The sequence below is a fragment of the Epinephelus lanceolatus genome, chromosome 18 (assembly GCF_041903045.1).
Source record: "Epinephelus lanceolatus isolate andai-2023 chromosome 18, ASM4190304v1, whole genome shotgun sequence".
Lineage (NCBI taxonomy): Eukaryota > Metazoa > Chordata > Actinopteri > Perciformes > Serranidae > Epinephelus > Epinephelus lanceolatus.
Window position 1 is genome coordinate 10,443,069 of NC_135751.1, and position 17,676 is coordinate 10,460,744.

The 17,676-nt window shown below is 40.6% G+C and overlaps 1 protein-coding gene across 2 annotated transcripts in view; it reads left to right on the forward strand.

The window, feature by feature from the left end:
• Positions 1-17,676, forward strand: part of gsg1l (gsg1-like) — a 55,965-nt gene that overhangs the window by 10,350 nt on the left and 27,939 nt on the right. For both annotated transcript variants that reach the window (XM_033643764.2, XM_078161772.1), the window contains exon 2: positions 11,551-11,598. In XM_033643764.2, coding sequence (XP_033499655.1) covers positions 11,551-11,598 — 48 coding nt within the window. The remainder of the gene's footprint in view (positions 1-11,550; positions 11,599-17,676) is intronic.

Consider the following 17,676-nt stretch of genomic DNA (forward strand, 5'->3'; position numbering starts at 1 on the left):
AGCAGTGCCCAGGAGGTGAACTGGCACCTCTCCAGCCACCAGTCCATGCTCCATATTTGGTCCGGACGGGGACTTGAACTGGCGACCCTCCAATCCCCAACCCAAGTCCCTATGGACTGAGCAACTGCCGTTTTGTTCCTTCCAATCAATGTACTCCTTCAAGTTAAAGCTGTGTATTTGTATTTTAAGAAAAAGGAGCCCATTTTAAGTACAATTAATTGGCTAACACATATTTATACAGATACATAATACATTAAAACAAGATTGTTGTGGAACTCAAAATGTTAACTCTTAACTATCTCTATTAGTCCATGCACATTAGGTGATTAGTAATACTGTATTACCGTAAAATAAGAAATCAAAGTATCTCAGTATGTACTTCCTTAACTTTCCATATCGACATAGTTTTCTACCAGTTTTATGTACTTTAATAGCAAAACGGATTTTCTGAAATTCGGTTATGGCTTATGGTTTTGGTGTTCCACCTCAAGATTTTCAGTGGATTTTCTGGGGTTCATTCCTTTAACTCTGTTTTCATTTTCCAGTCTGACAGTATGAATTATTGGGTGTTGTGGCAGCTCATCAGTAATGCTTGTGTCTGGTTTAATCCCTGTCTGTTGAGCAAAAACACTCTTCTGCTACAGTGTCCCTCACAAGGTGTTATGGGACAGAATACAACAGATGGCTGACATTTTACTGATCAGTGAGCAAGCAAAGGTTCGAAGGTGCGTACATAACAAATATTTACTTTATATAGACTCTGGTCTGAAACATCTTACATGGTTTTATTTTCACATGTGAAGTTCACACAGATGCATGCTGTTTGGCTGATGGGACCTCTCCTCAGAGAAGTGTGTGCAGTTCAGCTTACATAATGGCCACACTGGGCGGCTTGAGAGCTCTGTAGACGTCCTCCCAATAAAACGGTTCCTGGTTTAATTCTCTCTGTGGCCAACTTTACTACAGCTGCTTCTGCCATCTTTATTTGTGATGTTTCATCCTCAAATTTGATGCCTCTTCTGTGTTTCATTGTACATAGATATTAGTTTTACCAGTTGCATGATGAACTAAATCATCCAAAGATTAGATCACCGCTGTTTGTGCTCCAGATTTTTCTACATTTAAATATTTAACATATGTTGATTATTCCTGTTGACTCCTGATGAAGGAAGCTTATCTGCAAGTCTAAAAAACACATTCTAGCAATTATTTATCAGTTTGCTTTCTTACCAGGGTCCATTTTAAAGGGCCTTTCTGTGTTATTGGAAGTATTTTAAAACAGCAAATGATTAAACATTTTGCATGCATCATCAGCTGACATGTCTTTGAAATATTTCATTTGCAGTTTCCTGTCAGGCTGACAGAATTAGACACAGCATGAGGAAAGTCACAGATTTCAAATGTATTTTATGTGTTAACCATCATATCAACAATCACAGGCCCAAATATAATGAATAATTATGCTTTTATAGAAAAACTTGATTTACACTTTAGAGACTGTAGTGTCTTCAATGGCTATAGTGGATGGAAGTCTATAAATCTAGTTAAAAATCATATAATTAAAGAGTTCTTGAAACTTCAAATCTTTCCTCGTACTCATGTTTTATGAGGTTTTCTTCAGTATAAAATGTGTAGGTGATTATTTTCTGTACATCCATGTTAACAGAGAAATTAAAACAGTTAATCCAGCATGATTTTTAACTGTGCAAAATTAAATGAAAAAAAAGAGGTATAAAATTGCATAAATTAGGATTACCATTTTTTTCTTTACTTAGAACTTAAGTTTTCAGCAAACCATAACTCATTGCAAAGTTAGAAAGCTCTGGTAACCTAAGTTTTTCATTTTACAACTCAATGATGCCTAGTCCCAATTAAATACCCAGTCCCTTTTACTAGCCCGGTGTGGCTACGCATTTTGACAAATACAGGCCTAGCCTAAGCCTAAAGCCTAATTTGAAGTGATATTCATACTGGTTTGAATAAACAACTTGATTGTTTTTACCATCTTTGCGTAGCAACAGTTTTATGTGAAAAGAATTAAAGGCCTGTCCCAAATAGACAATCGGCACCAAATATAGGCCTGTTCATAACAGTGATTTGAGCAAATAATAGCCTGGACTATTAATTGAAGCTTTAAGGTAAACATTTTATGTTGAATAAACTTAAAATAGACAGTTTAACAACTAGCTGGCCATAACTTTGAGTTAACTAAAATACTTTTCTCAGCTTCTTCATTTTTACAACATGCGGCAACATTTGACTTCCTTTTTACATAAATGTTTATCCCAAAGACAGACAGTAGCTCATGGTTTTTGTTTTGCATTGATATACTTTTTTATATGATTATGACTCAGACTGTCTTATTAACATTGAACACTAACAATTACCATTATAAATTCATATACATATCTCAGCTGTTAGCTTAAACAATAATCACTTATCCTGAAAATTACTTTGACTGTACACAAAGGGAGTTAGGGGAAGGTGGGTGAGTTTTGGGGAGGAAGTGGCACTAAATCATGTTTGGCCTCGGGCACTAAGACATCCAGGGTTTATTTCAGTCTCTGCACCTTCTCTCAGTGTCCCAGTATTATTGAAGCCTGGCCAGACTGATCGACATCGTACAACTTTACTGCTTCTAGTCATCAGTCTCCCTGTGCTGCTCCTCAGAGTCCCACTTCTCCTCTTCTACAAGCAGCCTGCTGTGAAACTACTTTCAGATTTGAGAATTTAAAAGGATGATGAAACAACTCGGGTCAGACGTGTAGGGAAGACTGATTCTTTGACTTCACTCGACTTCTTAACCTTTGTTGTAATTACATGTATTGACTGTAGGAGTTTGACTGTGATATAATTCATCCTGCTGCTGCCACATCCATTCTGAGAGACAGCAACTATGCCACCTGGGCAATTAAAGGTTAAATTTAAAAACACAATCATGCTGTCATGGTCACTTCAGTGAGGCTTACTAACTTCATTACATCACTACAATCTGGCACGACTGGTGAAGAGACTCATAAGCAGCTCAGCTCGATACTGTTTTAACAGCAGTAATGAGAACAGAGTCTGAAGGCTTTAGTCTGCAGAAAGTTCACTTTTACATCAAAGCGAGCTTTTGGTAAAATCTTCACGTGTGTGTGTGTGTGTGTGTGTGTGTGTGTGTGCGCGCGCGCACATGCATGTGTGTGTGAGAGTGAGTGTGTATCTGCAGTGATTGCTGTTTTATGGTTTCCATCATGAAGTTTCCCAAAATTAATCTAGTTAAATTAAAAGTGTATTAACTGGATGAAATGAAGATTGGGTCCTTGTGGGAGAAGTCATCCTACTGGACTGTGATTGGTCAACAGCAGCAAAATAAAGTCAACCTGCTAATTGGAGTCTTTCCAGTTTACATGCTGTAAACTGTCTGAGTGGAGTCAATTGGTCCAGTTGCAGATTGGTTTAATGAGTAAGGTTGAAGAGTTCACCGGTCTCAGAAATGTCTGCCTCACTGTGAAGAAACAATTGAACAAACCTGAACGGACTTGACAGCAGCTCTAACAGACTGTGAGTTTATGAAATACACTGCTCAAAAAAATTAAGGGAACACTAAATTGTCACATCATAACACCAAGTCACTTAAAATTCAGGGATATTAACCTGGCCATTTAGCAAGCACAAGTGATTGTGAATTAGTTTCACCTGCTTTGGTGCAAATCAAAGTGACAACAGGTGCAATGGAGAGGCAAAAACAAGACAACCCCCAAAGAGGGAATGGTTTTACATGTGGTGGCCATAGACAGTTGCTCTATCCCTATCCTTCCTGACTGATTCTTCTCTAGTTTTGTGTTCTTCTGGTGTCTCTACTGGTAGCATGAAGCTGTACCTGCAGCCCAATCAGGTTGCACAGGTAGTCCAGCTCCTCCAGGATGGCACATCCATACATGCGGTTGCAAGACGGTTTGCTGTGTCTTGCAGCACAGTCTCAAAAGCATCGAGGAGACACCAGGAGACTGGCAGATATATGAGGAGAGCTGGACAGAAGGGTATCAACCCAGCAGCAGGACCAGTATCTGTTCCTTTGTGTGAGGAGGAACAGGAGGAGCACTGCCAGACCCCTACAAACTGACCTCCAGCAGGCTACTGGTGTGCATGTTTCTGACCAAACTGTCAGAAACAGACTGCTTGAGGCTGGCATGAGGGACAGACATCCTCTAGTGGGACTTGTACTCACAGCCCAGTACCATGCAGCTCGATTGACATTTGCCAGCGAACATCAGAATTGTTAGGTCAGCTACTGGTGCCCCGTTCTCTTCACAGATGAGAGCAAGTTCTCACTGGGCACATGTGGCAGGCATGAAAGAGTCTAGAGACGCCGTGGTGACTGTTATGCTGCCTCTGACATCATCTAGCATGACCTGTTTGGTGGTGGGTCAGTGATGGTCTGGGGAGGCATATTCTTGGAGGGTCACACAGACTTCCATGTCATAGCCAACAGTACCCTGACTGCTGTTAGGTACCAGGATGAGATCCTCAGAGCACTTATCAGACCTTACACTGGTGCAGTGGGCCCTGGGTTCCTCCTGGTGCAGGACAATGCCTGGCCTCATGTGGCCAGAGTATGAAGGCAGTCCCTGGATGGCGAAGGCATTGATGCCATTGACTGGCCCTCTCGGTCCCCTGACCTAAATCCAATTGAGCACCTATGGGACATCATGTATTGGTGCATCTGATGCCACCAAGTACCGCCACAGACTATCCAGAAGCTGACTGATGCCCTGATCCAGGTCTGGGAGGAGATCCCCCAGGACACCATCTATTAACACACAGCCAAGAAATCGTTCACAACATGTCGTGCTGTTGGTTTAAATGTCTGTAATAACTACGGGACAGTCAAGTGTATAGGCCCGTTTCCACCGCAGGAACTTCGGGGTAATTTTACGGGGCCGGGGCTGTTGGTGCGTGTCTCCACCGCAGGAACCACCCCCGAAGGACAGAGTTCCGGAACTTTTACAGGGGCTAAACAAGTCCCTGCCTTGGAGTAGGTACTCAGAACGGCCCCGAGAAACTCCTGGCTGGGGCTTGGGGTTTACTTGGTGCTGATTGGATATACTCAAGGCGGGATGTGACATCAACAGAAAGCGACAAAATAGCCGGCATTTTTAAAACTCAGCAGACGAGGGTTAGCTCGTTCATAGCTTCCACCGCCATGTAAACGAAGAGACACGGCTGAAACACAGCAACCACCTCAGCTCCTCCCGTAAGGGATAATGGAGAGTGAGCCGGTGAATGTTGAAAAATAACTCCCGACAGGGGAATGGTACCCCGACACGCAGCGGAAGGGAGTTATTTTTCAACTATCACCGGCTCACTATAGAGGAAATCGCTTTGTTGTTTACAAATACTTCCGGGTAGAAAACCAGCAGAGTTTAGATATATATATTTACGTCACTATATCACCGTTTAGACTAATCTGATGTTTGTACAGTCTATAAACACAATGATTGAACAAACATTACTATTTCTGTGTGTACGTTTTGTAATTAATAACATGGTTATCGTAGATTAGCTGGGCTAAACGTTAGCTGTTAGCCGCTAGCCGTTAGCTGTGTCTGTAATAACTCAAACTCAAACGGTCTGTGAAAAAAATATTTTTTCTAGCGGATAATTGTTACAATATGATTGAGCTAGCAAAGCAGTTTTGTGTTGCTATGTGTGGTATTTATTCAGTTTTGGGAAATCACGATTAGGTTTAGGTAAATGAAGTTACTGTGGTCAGGTTTAGGAAGGGTTCGGGTTCCATCACCCCAACCTGCCTCCTTACAGACTGCTCTAGGCCACTTCCTTCTTTACCCCCATCAGTGCATTGGTCACATGATCGCAGCCTTCCAAAATACCTGAGTTAAGCACAAATTGCTGGCTCATGATTACATGGGATATGTATGAATTTTTTTGCATTACTTTTAATATAAAATTGGACAGTTAATGAGAACAGTGTGTTTCAGTCTTTGTGCTAAGCTAAGCTAATGGGCTCCAGTATCATATTTACCATACAAACTCAAGAGTGGTAAAGGACACATTACTTCCTGCACCGACCCTAAAAGTTGGTGCTGAAATGAAATGACAAGGTAAAGAATTGTTAATTTTCCATGTTATCCGAGTGTTCTCAAGTAGCGTCGGGTCTTAAAAAAAACTAGGGCAGACTTGAGAGCCTGAGCAATATTGGTCTGACCTGACCTGGAATTGAGGTGAAGTCTGGACCCAAAGACCCAGTCAGAGTTGAGTCAGATTCTTTGGCTCTCACAGAAGTTGCTTTTAAGTTGAACACCACTGATTTTGCACATCAAAGTGTGTTTCCAGGTGTTGGGTTGTACTGCTGCATATGTAAAGAAGTAGTCTAAAGCCTTTTGTGTCTCCAGAGGGAGCTAACGTGTGAAGTCTGGAGGTGTGGAGTTAACAAGAAGTGTGCTTACCAGACCGCTGTAGCTTCTCATCTCTGCTTGAGGTTTCAGGCTATAACACAAATTAATCTCTGACCGAAAAGTCGGCGGTTGACTTGCATTGTGGGTAATGTAGGCACCGTGTTTTGACAAAGAAGAAGAATGCGTTGAATAAAAAAGACGATATTTTTGGTTCTGTTGCATTGATTTTGATCATTTGTAAGAGTCCGAGTGTTATAGAAGAGTGGCAGTGAAGTACTCTTTTAAAGACGTGTAAATGAATGTACCATAAAAAATGTTCAGCACATTTGTTTGTACGCGAATAAGACATCAGAAGAGGTGTCTGTCTGCAAGGAGACAGGAGACAGACACTTTTTCTTCTTTTTAAAGTGAGTTCTCTGTGTGTGGTCTGTACCTGATCAGGCTGAGTAATGCAGTAACCGCTGCAGAAGTAATGGTACGTTAGCCATTGTTTCACAAAACAATTCATACTCATTACAGCTGCAATTAGCCCCAAATGACATCGGATCACTGATTAAACAGACGGCAGAGCTGCCGGCTGCAGGGCGAGAGAATAACGAATGAGTGGTGTGAGTTGAGATTGTGAACTAAGAAATACAAGAGAAAGAACTTTTAAAACACCTGAAGCCTCTTTTATATGAATCTCTTTCATTACAGCCTGATGGACTGGGAGCGGGATAAGTGGGATTTTTTGGTTAATTGACATATTAGAGGAGCATTTTCTCTCATGTGCCGTCGGAAGGTGTAGGAATACTGATTGTGCTGTTAGTTAGTGCTGTCGTCAGGTCACAGACAAGCCCGCTCTCACTTTAATTACATTTTAGATTCATGTCCTAATCAGACGCTGTGCTGCTCACCTTTTGGCTGTGGCACACTTTCACTGCGGCTCACCAATTCATCTGTTGCCTCCACTCTCTTTCTTCACATCCCTTGAGTTTTAACCTTGGAAAAGATGAATTATAATACTTCAGATGAGTTTTTGAGCAGTATTTGTCAAACGCTGCATTTATAACATGTCATGAACCAACTTTCAGCTGGGGTTGTTATTATTGCATTTTCAGTTAAAGTTGGGGAGCTGGCAAACAAAAAGGAGCGTTTAATGCAAAATGAATTATACACATCAGATAGTTAAAGGTGATTTACATGGATGACATTTAGATTTTAGTCTGCACCTGGCAGACGGGGGAATCAGGAAAACAAAGGGAAGAATCAGCAGGACATAAACAACAGGTGGGCAACAGGTTGATGAGGGAATGACAGACAGCTGAGCAGGAAGCTGAAAGGGTCAGATCATCTCTAGGTGAAGGAAACTCACTAAGCAAAACTAGAGGGCACATGTGACATGGCAGGTGGTGTGTTTGGCCCTCTATCATTTTTGCCTTGGTACCCTGTGGCCACCTAAAAGAAAATATAAGATGGAACACACTTACCCTCTGCAGACTCCAAAAACACTTTTCAGTGATGAATCCTGAAACTGCTGTGCACAGACATTTAGATACAGACAGTAGTGACAGATATTAGGTCTCAGTGGTTGAAAAAGTACTCAGATCTTTTACTTAAGTAAAAGTGGTAACACCACAGTGTAGAAATACTCTGTTACAAGTAAAGGTCTGGCATTCAAAATTAAGTTAGTCTACTTATTTTCAGAATGGCCCATTCAGAATAATATATAATATAACTGGATTAAATTGACTGATGCATTAATGTCATCATCACTTTAATGTTGCAGCTGGTAAATGTTGAGCTAAATTGAACTAACTGATGTGATGTTGGGTAGCTTTTGAATTCCTTGCAAGGTCAATTAGGTCTTATCCTTATCCATAATAATACATCATAACTGATTTGTTGATTATATTTTGTGCTATTAATCCAATCTGTGAGGTAACCAAAGCTTTTAAAAAATGTTAGTGGAGTAAGAAGTAAAATATTTCCTTCTGAGGTGTAGTGGAGTAGAATTGTAAAATAGCATCAAATATAAACACACAAGTACAAGTACTCAAAGTTGAATAGAGTATAGAACTTGACAGGGTTTTACTTTCCACCACTGCAGAAAGTACCTACAGATACTGGTTCATGCCACTATGTAGTGCGTGCTGGATAGTGTGCACAATTTGAGAGTATTTGAATGTCACATATAATGCGTCCTAGCCCATCTGGCAGTCAAAAATTTTGGCATTGTACATTTCTGAAAACCATACATTTGTATGTTTCATAACCATCATATCAGCGTTTCTAAAGTGTTGTAGTATATGAACTGACTTTGTCATTGGGAGGAGGAGGGGATGGCGGATGGTGTGAGATGCAGACGAGACACTTGCCGAACTGCAGACCATTGTTCAAGACCAGCAACTAACAAAACTAGTTGTAGTAAGCACGCCATCGCTGTGTTTCCAGCGAGGATTGTGTCAAAACATTTTCTTAATCATAACCAACTGTTAACCACAGCACTTTAATAAACATAAAAAAACTAATGTTTCAAACAATTGGCTATATAATAATTTACAAATGTAACGTATTCTTGGTTTGCAGAAACATACAATGGAATGACTATTTTTATTTTGGCAACTGAGTTGCATGTCCAGGTCATATGGGGTTACCATAATTACCAGAGTGCAAATAGCGTTCATGTCAACATTGAAGTCAAATCACACAGCAATGTTACTCATTTCTACCTTCCATCAGATATGATATGCGCGCATCACTCCATTTTGTACAAAAAGAAATTATATTGTAATGTATGGACACAAACAGATCTCAGTAAACTTTAACAGTGGAATGTTAAACACAACAAGAAAGCATTTTTGTTTTCTTTTTTTATTTTTCTGTGATCTTCCTGTATCTAGTCAGCAGTATATTTATTTTGTATTTATTTTGTGCTCAGTGTTTGGTTGTCTGGTGCACTATATTCTCCAAACTTCCTACTCATTTGTATGTAGTTTGAAACTTGGCCACAAGACTTAAGTTTCAGTTCAAGTCTATTATAGCATCTGAGACTAAATCATCCCCAGTATCCAGGAGACAAACAGAGTATCTTCATCTGTTGTTTGGCAGGGTAGGATGGGGGTTGAGTGTGTATGGCAGTGTGATTGTGCTGGTGTTCAGGTTGGTTATGGATGAGCCTGCCTGCTGCCTGTGACACTGCAGAGGCTGAGTTATGGCTCGTGTTGTGGCCGCTGATCTGTGACCTGCATGGTCCCACCGAGCTCTGATCAACTCTCTGCAGCAGGAGTGTGCCAGGAAATATGCAATGAAAGCCAAGATGAAACTGCATTATGCAAAACATTTCCAACATTAATATTGTAGTAAAAATGCTATAAACTCACCATTAAATACAACTGTTGAGTGTGTTATAGCCAGGTGTGGATAGAGGATAAGTGTTGATAAACCCACTATATATAAACACTGATAAGTTTAATCAAAATGTGATAGGGTTACTGTAAAGTAACTAATGATATGATAATTGATAATTTTCTGGCAAATTTTATTCACAACTTGATCTGCTAACACAATTTGCATTAAGTCTTAATCAGAGGATACAAGATAAATATCAGATCTTTTAAAAGGCACATCAACCATCAGCACAAGAAGAAAAAGATCCACAGCACCAACAGCTGAATAATACAAAAGAAAAAAAAAGCCTGAAGGAAAAACAATACACAACCAAGCTAGCAGCTCTCTGAAACTGTGCTGATGTTATTATGTTTACCACGGTCACCATTTTATTTTTTGCCACTTAGAACTAAACACACAGCTCAGTCGCAAGAGGAAAATGTTGGCATTGTACGTCTCTGCATACCACCATACCTTACATTTATATGTTTCATATGTATCATATCAACGTGTCTAAAGTGTTGTTGTATTTGAGCTGACTTTGTCATGGGGAGGTGGAGGGGATGGTAGATGGTATGACTTGTAGGCAAGATGCCTGCCAAGCTTCAGAAACCAACAAACAACAAAACCAGTCTTCCAGCAGCTTTTTGGCCACCAAACATGGCTGTTTTTTAGCGACCCGTCCCTGTGTTTCCACCGGGGATAATGCCATGAAAAGCGTTTTTTTTTTTTTACCAAAACATCACTGCGTTTATGCCAAAACATGATCTTTCCTAACCATAACCTAGTGGGTTTTGTGCCTTAACAACACAACCACACATTACCCACAGTGTTCTTGAAATGAAAATGTTTCAATGTATCCGCTACATAATTATGTACAGATATAACCTATCAGTGGTATGCACAAACGTACAATGGCAACATTGTTTCTGCTGACGGGGTTGATAAACAAAGTACAGCTGATGCTGATTTGCTGAATTTCATTAGTTCTGCAGGCATTTGGGCCTAAAACATCGTCTTGGACACATTAAAATGTTGACCTAATGTTGACCTTGGATCACCAAAATTATAATAATTCATCCTGAGGGGAACATGAATGTCTAAACTACATTTCATCACCAATACCTGTTGAGATATTTTTGGAAAACAACAAATGTGGATGTAATGGTCGCACTAGTGGAACAGTCAGAGGGCTTTGTCCTCTGGGGAACATGAATGTCTGTACAAATGTTCTTGGCAATCCATTCATTAGATGTTGAGGTATTTCAATCTTGATCAAAGTGGTGGACCAACAAAATGACTGCTAGCATGGGTAAAAAGCAGATTCTTTCATCCATCTAGCATCATGGCTGAAGACTGATTTGTCACATAATGTCAGTAAAGGTGATGCAAATTCCTTGCTGCCAGCAGAATATTACAACACAGTGTTGATACTGGAATACCAACCAAGTCACTGACTCACTGTGTCACTGTTTGCGAGCCTGACACATTATTAGTTTGTATTATCGGTTTCATGCACTGACACTAACGCTCATTTTATCCTTCTCTCTCTCCTTGTGCATTATTTTTCATCCTTTCATCCTTGTCTCCTTCTCATTAATCACTTCATCCACTCTGTCTTCTCTCCTTCCGACATCCCCTCCCTTCTCTCATCCCTCTGTTCTGCTTCATTCCCAGCTCATTTCACCTTGCGCTCTTCACCTCTTTTCCTCTTTACATCCCTCTCTTCCTCTGCCCATTCATCTCCCCCCTCCCCTCCCCCCTCTCCTCTCTCTCTCAGGTGAGAAGTGTCGGAGCTTCATTGATCTGGCCCCAGCGTCGGAGAGAGGTGAGTAATGACCGTCATTAGGCATCGCCGCCACTCCCTGCTGCTCCCCACCTGTTCGTTAAGCCTAGGGAAAACCATGGAAAAAACAAAAGAAATATACACACATCTCTTTATTAGACTCTTCTGTGTTTATTAGGAGTTTAGAGAAGCTTATTTTTGTCTGCATTTAACCCTATTCAGATACATTTTCCTTCCTAAGAAAATGTGATTTCTAATGTCATTGTTCACATCAAGTTTTTTTTTTTTTTTTTTTTTTTTTAATTAACCTCTCTCATTTACTGGCAAACCTCAACCTACTGCTTAAGAATATGTACTCTTACAATTTAAAATATATATATATAAACATAGACACATAGTTTTCTGATAAATCTGTTAAAGTAATCTTTATCAAGTGAGATGAAACATAGTTTTGTGGCGGCCTGTAAGAAGGACATCTAATAGTACAGGAAAGTTGTGACATGTTCTTAATGTAAATGAAATCAAGGTTATAGTAAATGACTCCCGAGTATCAGCTCCAAAACAAGAAATGACAGATAAGGTGAAGTTTAAAGTGAGAAGAGGAACAACTTCAGAGAAAGATTGGGCTTTGGTTAAAAACAAAAAAAGAAATTACTTGGTGGAGATCAGTGAAAGATGGTAATCATATTAAAAGAAATTAACACATTTTCACAGACAGCAGTCTAATGGTGCATTCAAGTGCTCCTTGCACAATCCCATTTCTTAAGTTGGGAAGTTGTTCTTCCGACTTTGGTGTGTTCATAATCTTTTAAGTCGTAATGTGAAAAAACATGGGTGCTACAAAGAAGATGTGATGTATTTTATTGCTTGTAGCATTTAATATCCCAGTCAAGATTCATGTTGCGATCCAAGAATGTTGACACAGTTTCAAGCTGTATACTACAAAGTGTTTGTGTTTTTCTCAGACTTGTTGCTGCATCAGTACACCCCCTAAAACCACTTAAATATTGCTTTACCTTTGCTATCAGGGTTAATGCTAATAAATACGTTTTCTTACTAATCTAGGTCACTCTTTGTGGGCAAGAACTTAAAGTCACAACCTCATACCATATTACAAACTCCATGTGAGCAAAAATGTATGTGTTTCTAATATGTTTCTTAATATCACCCAAATACTCACTTTCATCTAAGGCTGTGCAATTAATCGTCTGGTGATTGCGATTATGATTTTGAGGTCAAACGATTTCAAATTAATGAAATCGAGGGTAAACGATTTTTGGTCATGGACGCCCGGAGATGTTATTTTGTCTTCTACGGAAGCCGCAAATGTGCAATACTGCCCCCTCCCCTCCTCTCCTCTATTCACTCCACGAGCCAGTCAAGTAGGTGAGCTACGAATAATGCGAGGGGCAGGTGATCGCGGAAGATTTCAAAAACAGCATTTGGAAAAAGTGTGTGTGTGTGTGTGTGTGTGTGCGTGTGCGCACGTATCTGTGTGTCTCCACCGTGTGCGATACAGAGAGCAGAGGAGAATTGTAAATGCACAACCATGTAGAGACAGAAATGACATGCCGTTGTGTAAACAATGTAAGTCATCACATGCGCTGCATAATCGTTTGCATAATTGTGATTTCAGTTTTGACCAGAATAATCGTGATTATGATTTTTTCCATAATCGAGCAGCCCTAGTTTTGTCTGACATGTACCTGTGAAATATGATGTAAACTTGGCAAGTTGTGCACCAAAATTTTCACCGACTGTCTGAGTTGTTGTTCCGAGCTAAAGGCCCGAACATACTTGGGCGTACTACAAGCGGAACGGACTCCGCGAGGAATGTCCGCAGTCATTCGGGCTTCCATAGTTGAGCGCACTTCCGCGTTGTAGTTTCCTGTAAAAATGTCCGTGAAAAATCCCCGCAATGTGAAAAATACATGCCGAGCAGTCACTGGTGCGCGGAGCGGAGTCTGCACGGTCGTAAAATCTGAGCTTTGCGCGCACAGGCCTTGCGGACGTCCGCTTTGAGTCCGCGCGGACCTCCGCGGAGTCCGTTCCGCGTATGTTCCGCCCGAGTATGTTCGGGCCTTAAGGGGGCCTTCATGTGCAATTTTTCTGACACCACATGAATGCGGGGTTACTTTGCTTAAAATTTGCACTTGTCAGGAAAAGGTAAAAATTTGTCTTTGCCTCCCAAAATTATTCATAAATCTATTTCAATCAAGAGAGACACGTTTTTAAGATAGAAGAATATTTATTAACATGTGAACGAATGAATAAGAATGTGGAAAGTCTTTGGCAATTAGATCCCGTAGAGATGGTTTGATTTAAGGAGGGTGATGAATCCATAGCTGAATAGGGAACCCCCCCGGAGGTGGAGGAGGGTGCGAAGATTCTGCCTAAAATGATGGCTGACAACAGCAGAAGAGAGAGCAGATTTAAAATTTTGCAGTGGCATCCTGATTGGCTGAGAGATCGTGGCAAAGTGTGATTGGATAACTAGAACAGTGAACACCCATAGTCAGCTGATTAGAGAAAGTAGTGAGAGTGGGATGGAGAAAAATGTGAAAGGGTGAGCTCGAGAAAGATCTTCCTGATTGAACTTACGCTGAGCTTCATTTCATGATGAACAGGCTACGGTTATGATTCGGAAAAGGAAGCGTTGTGGTTTGTGGTACAATCAGAACTTAATTAAGATGAGGGGTTCTTTGTTGTTATAGCGGAAATAATAAAAGTGTTGGGGCCAAATAACAATGGTGGTCATGGTTAAAAGAAACCACTGTTGAATGACGGTTGATAAGGCCAGAGATATATTCTTGCTTTCATGTGTTTGTGTAGTGCTCATGTCTTGAGCAGAATTGGTCACATGCTTGCCCATGTACTATGCTTTTTACAGATACTAAAGCTTGTGAATAAGAGTGTAAAAAATTCAATTGAACAAGTCACTGTCAACCCAGCTCCCTTACATAGAATGCTGTGGACCTCCCCTACACTTCAGAGGTGAATGACTTGAGTCGACAACAGTCCCTAGAGTTTCCCCCTCTGGGGACAGTGGTTGGTGTGCAATAACAGGCCCTGGGAAAGCTGTGATCAACTTGTTTCATTGCTCCCTCATCTCTGTCTCGGGTACGGTACTCACGCTGCATTCCATCTTCATAGCTGGTCACACCACATTTAAAAGGCAAAAATGTCCCTGCTCTGAACACAGCAATCACACTTACATACAAACCGACCAAAACAACCATACCAAGACCCTTTAGAAAACGTGGTCTGGGTCTGGCTTCAAACAGATTCTGAGAAGGTTTGTTTTGCTGTGAAAACGTTGATCTGACCCAACTACAAAGGGCACTCTCCAAGTTTGAACTCCCATAGCCAGGTGCGCTCTGCATGCTGGGATGGAGATGGCTGATAATTGGGCAGATACCTTTTTCCAAGTAAGTATAGTTGCAGCTGGAGCAGCTACATGACTCGCCCGCCATACCTACACATCAATCCACTATCATCCACCTTCTCCCCTTGGAGAAAAAGTTAACATTTAGCTAGTTATGAAGTGTTAAAGGAGAGGCAGTTAAGGTTAGGGTAAGGGTTATATCTTGTTACATGTAAAGTGAATCATGTCTTCATATATAATGAATTATAGAGTAGATTATTGCTTGGTTTGGCCTCGTGTTTATTCACTACAGTGTCAAGTTGTAGTGGGGTTCAAAGAAGTGTTGCATGAGAGGTTTTGTCTTTTGTCAAACAGAGTGTGGCTGTGGCGTACGTCACAGTTTTTCAGGACCCTCTTCCTGTGTTTGCTTTCTCGTTCCCTCTATAGACACTCATTAACCAATGAAAGGAGTGAACACTTGCATGATACCTCTGATTCTGTCATCAGAAATGTGGTTTTTCACATCCTCTACAAGCACTTCATTTGAGGCATCCTGAGGCCTTCACTGTGATTATACTGACAGAGGAGAAGGTAGAGAGAAAGTGACATGTATTAATTGATATGAGACAAGCTCAGCCTTTTCTGGGGTATTGTCAGTTTTGATTCATGGAAGTTGTAGGAACCTGTACTCTAATAAAAATGAAGGTGACACCTTATGTTCACACCCAAATTTAAGCAGATCTTAAGATAATTTCCTAAAAAGAGGAAACTCACTGTGTGTTTTCATTACAATTTAACTTTTTCAGATGAGCACGTTTTCTTTAAATCATCTGTCATGGCTGATACTTATGTTACCTTCATGAATAAATTGATTGTAGTCGACACGTCAGTCTGGTTTTTAATCATAAAGGTAGTTTATATTTTTTCTACTGTTCTACAAAGTAGGTCTTAATTTTTTTAAGTATGGAATTCTTCCTTATAAATTATTGTTTTCGTCATCATTAAAACGTGTTTTCTTTATTTAATCTTTTCTTTATTTGTTTTTTTAATATGTTCCTTTATGCAAAGCAGGCAGAATATATTTCTATGTATCAGGAGCTGGATAATGACTTACCTCTCAATTACCTCCTCCAGATTCCTCCTAACTGCAGATGAGAGCAGGTTATTTCTAACACGTGGTGTTTATATCCTACAGCTCATAAAAGGAATACTTGAGCGTCCAGAAGAAAGAGAATATTTTGGTGCATGTGGGCGTAGCCTCTAATTCACTGTTTCATGCAGAGCTGGTAGTTAATAATGAAAGTTCTCTGATGGTTTCATCTGTTAATGCCATCTGGAAGAAGAGCAGGAGCGTTTTGCACAGAGCAGTGGTGGATGATATGATGTATCGAGCGGGCCGACCTTGCTTCTCACACAAGGATACAATATGTTAATCGGCCTTCCTTTGAGCCCTACATGCTCACTGCTGTGTTTTATAACACACAGCTGCTCTTCAGTTAGATCCAAGTTCGTTCTTAATGAAAATTGAAACAAAACACACACAAAAAAATCCAATTTGATTAGAAGGAAACACTCAGAGAGTCAGGGTCATAGCCAGGCTTTTACATGAACTGTGGTCATGACTGCAAAGTTCCCAAGCGGGACCGGACCACCTGAGAAACACATGACTAGCCACCAACCAAACTCTGTACAATTTACTCAGTGTTGAAAATATTGCTAAATTTCACTTAGATGTTCTTCTAAACCGGAGCTGTTTAATTACAAATTCAACTGGGCTGGATTTTAAAACCAGAAAATGTCGATGGGCCAGACATTTTCAGCAGCGAGCAACCTATCCACTTTTTTTTAGCGTGTGTACATGTATGTAATAACTCTACCAGCATCTCCCTCTCTCCCTCTCCTCCACACACACGCATCAAATTCACAGGATATAGTTTTATACAGTCTATGGCAGCAACAGTCATGTGCATAATAACAAAGAATTAAAATTAATATTCCTCCTGACATCACAATACTGAGTGATGAAAGTAACGTTATCTAAGCATGAAGAACACAGACATCAGTATCAGTCATTCATCCTGCTCTCTGTCCCCCGTCTACTGAGGACACTCACTGTCTGCAGGTCGGCTGCCTCAGGTACATTTTTAGATTAAGTATTTGACTACATACAGACAGCTTTCATCTTAGGCAGGCCCGCAAGCATGATGTGCTTGTGTAAACCGCAATTGTAAACCATAAGAGCAATGAATGAGAGACTGTGGTCAAAACAGACTGATATATGGCTTTCTTCATGCTGAACACATGTATTGATAAAGTATTGGCTTTTTACTGGCAGAGGTTTTATTGCACTTACTCACAGTAACAAGCGTAGTTGTCATCAATTCCTTTCATCTGCACCGCAGCCTCTCGGCTGTTGTCTGACTTCACTCTGTTGTGTGTGTGTGTGTGTGTGTGTGTGTGTGTGTGTGTGTGCTGTGAGGAGGAGGTCAGCCCTGACATGCAGAGAACAGGAGAGAGGCTGCAGCATGATGATACATGAAACCAAAACTTTAAAAAGTAATGATAAGAGCTGATAACGGGGGAGCTTATTGTTATTATTGCGGTCTTGATTAAATTTGCCTCGGGCCGTTTAATACCAGTTCTAGGTACCGATCCCTGCCCAGGCCACTCAGAGGTTGCTTCTGGGCCACATGTGGCTGACAGGCTGCTTATTGAATAGGCCTGATTTAAAAGTTTAGTTACACTTTATGTCAATT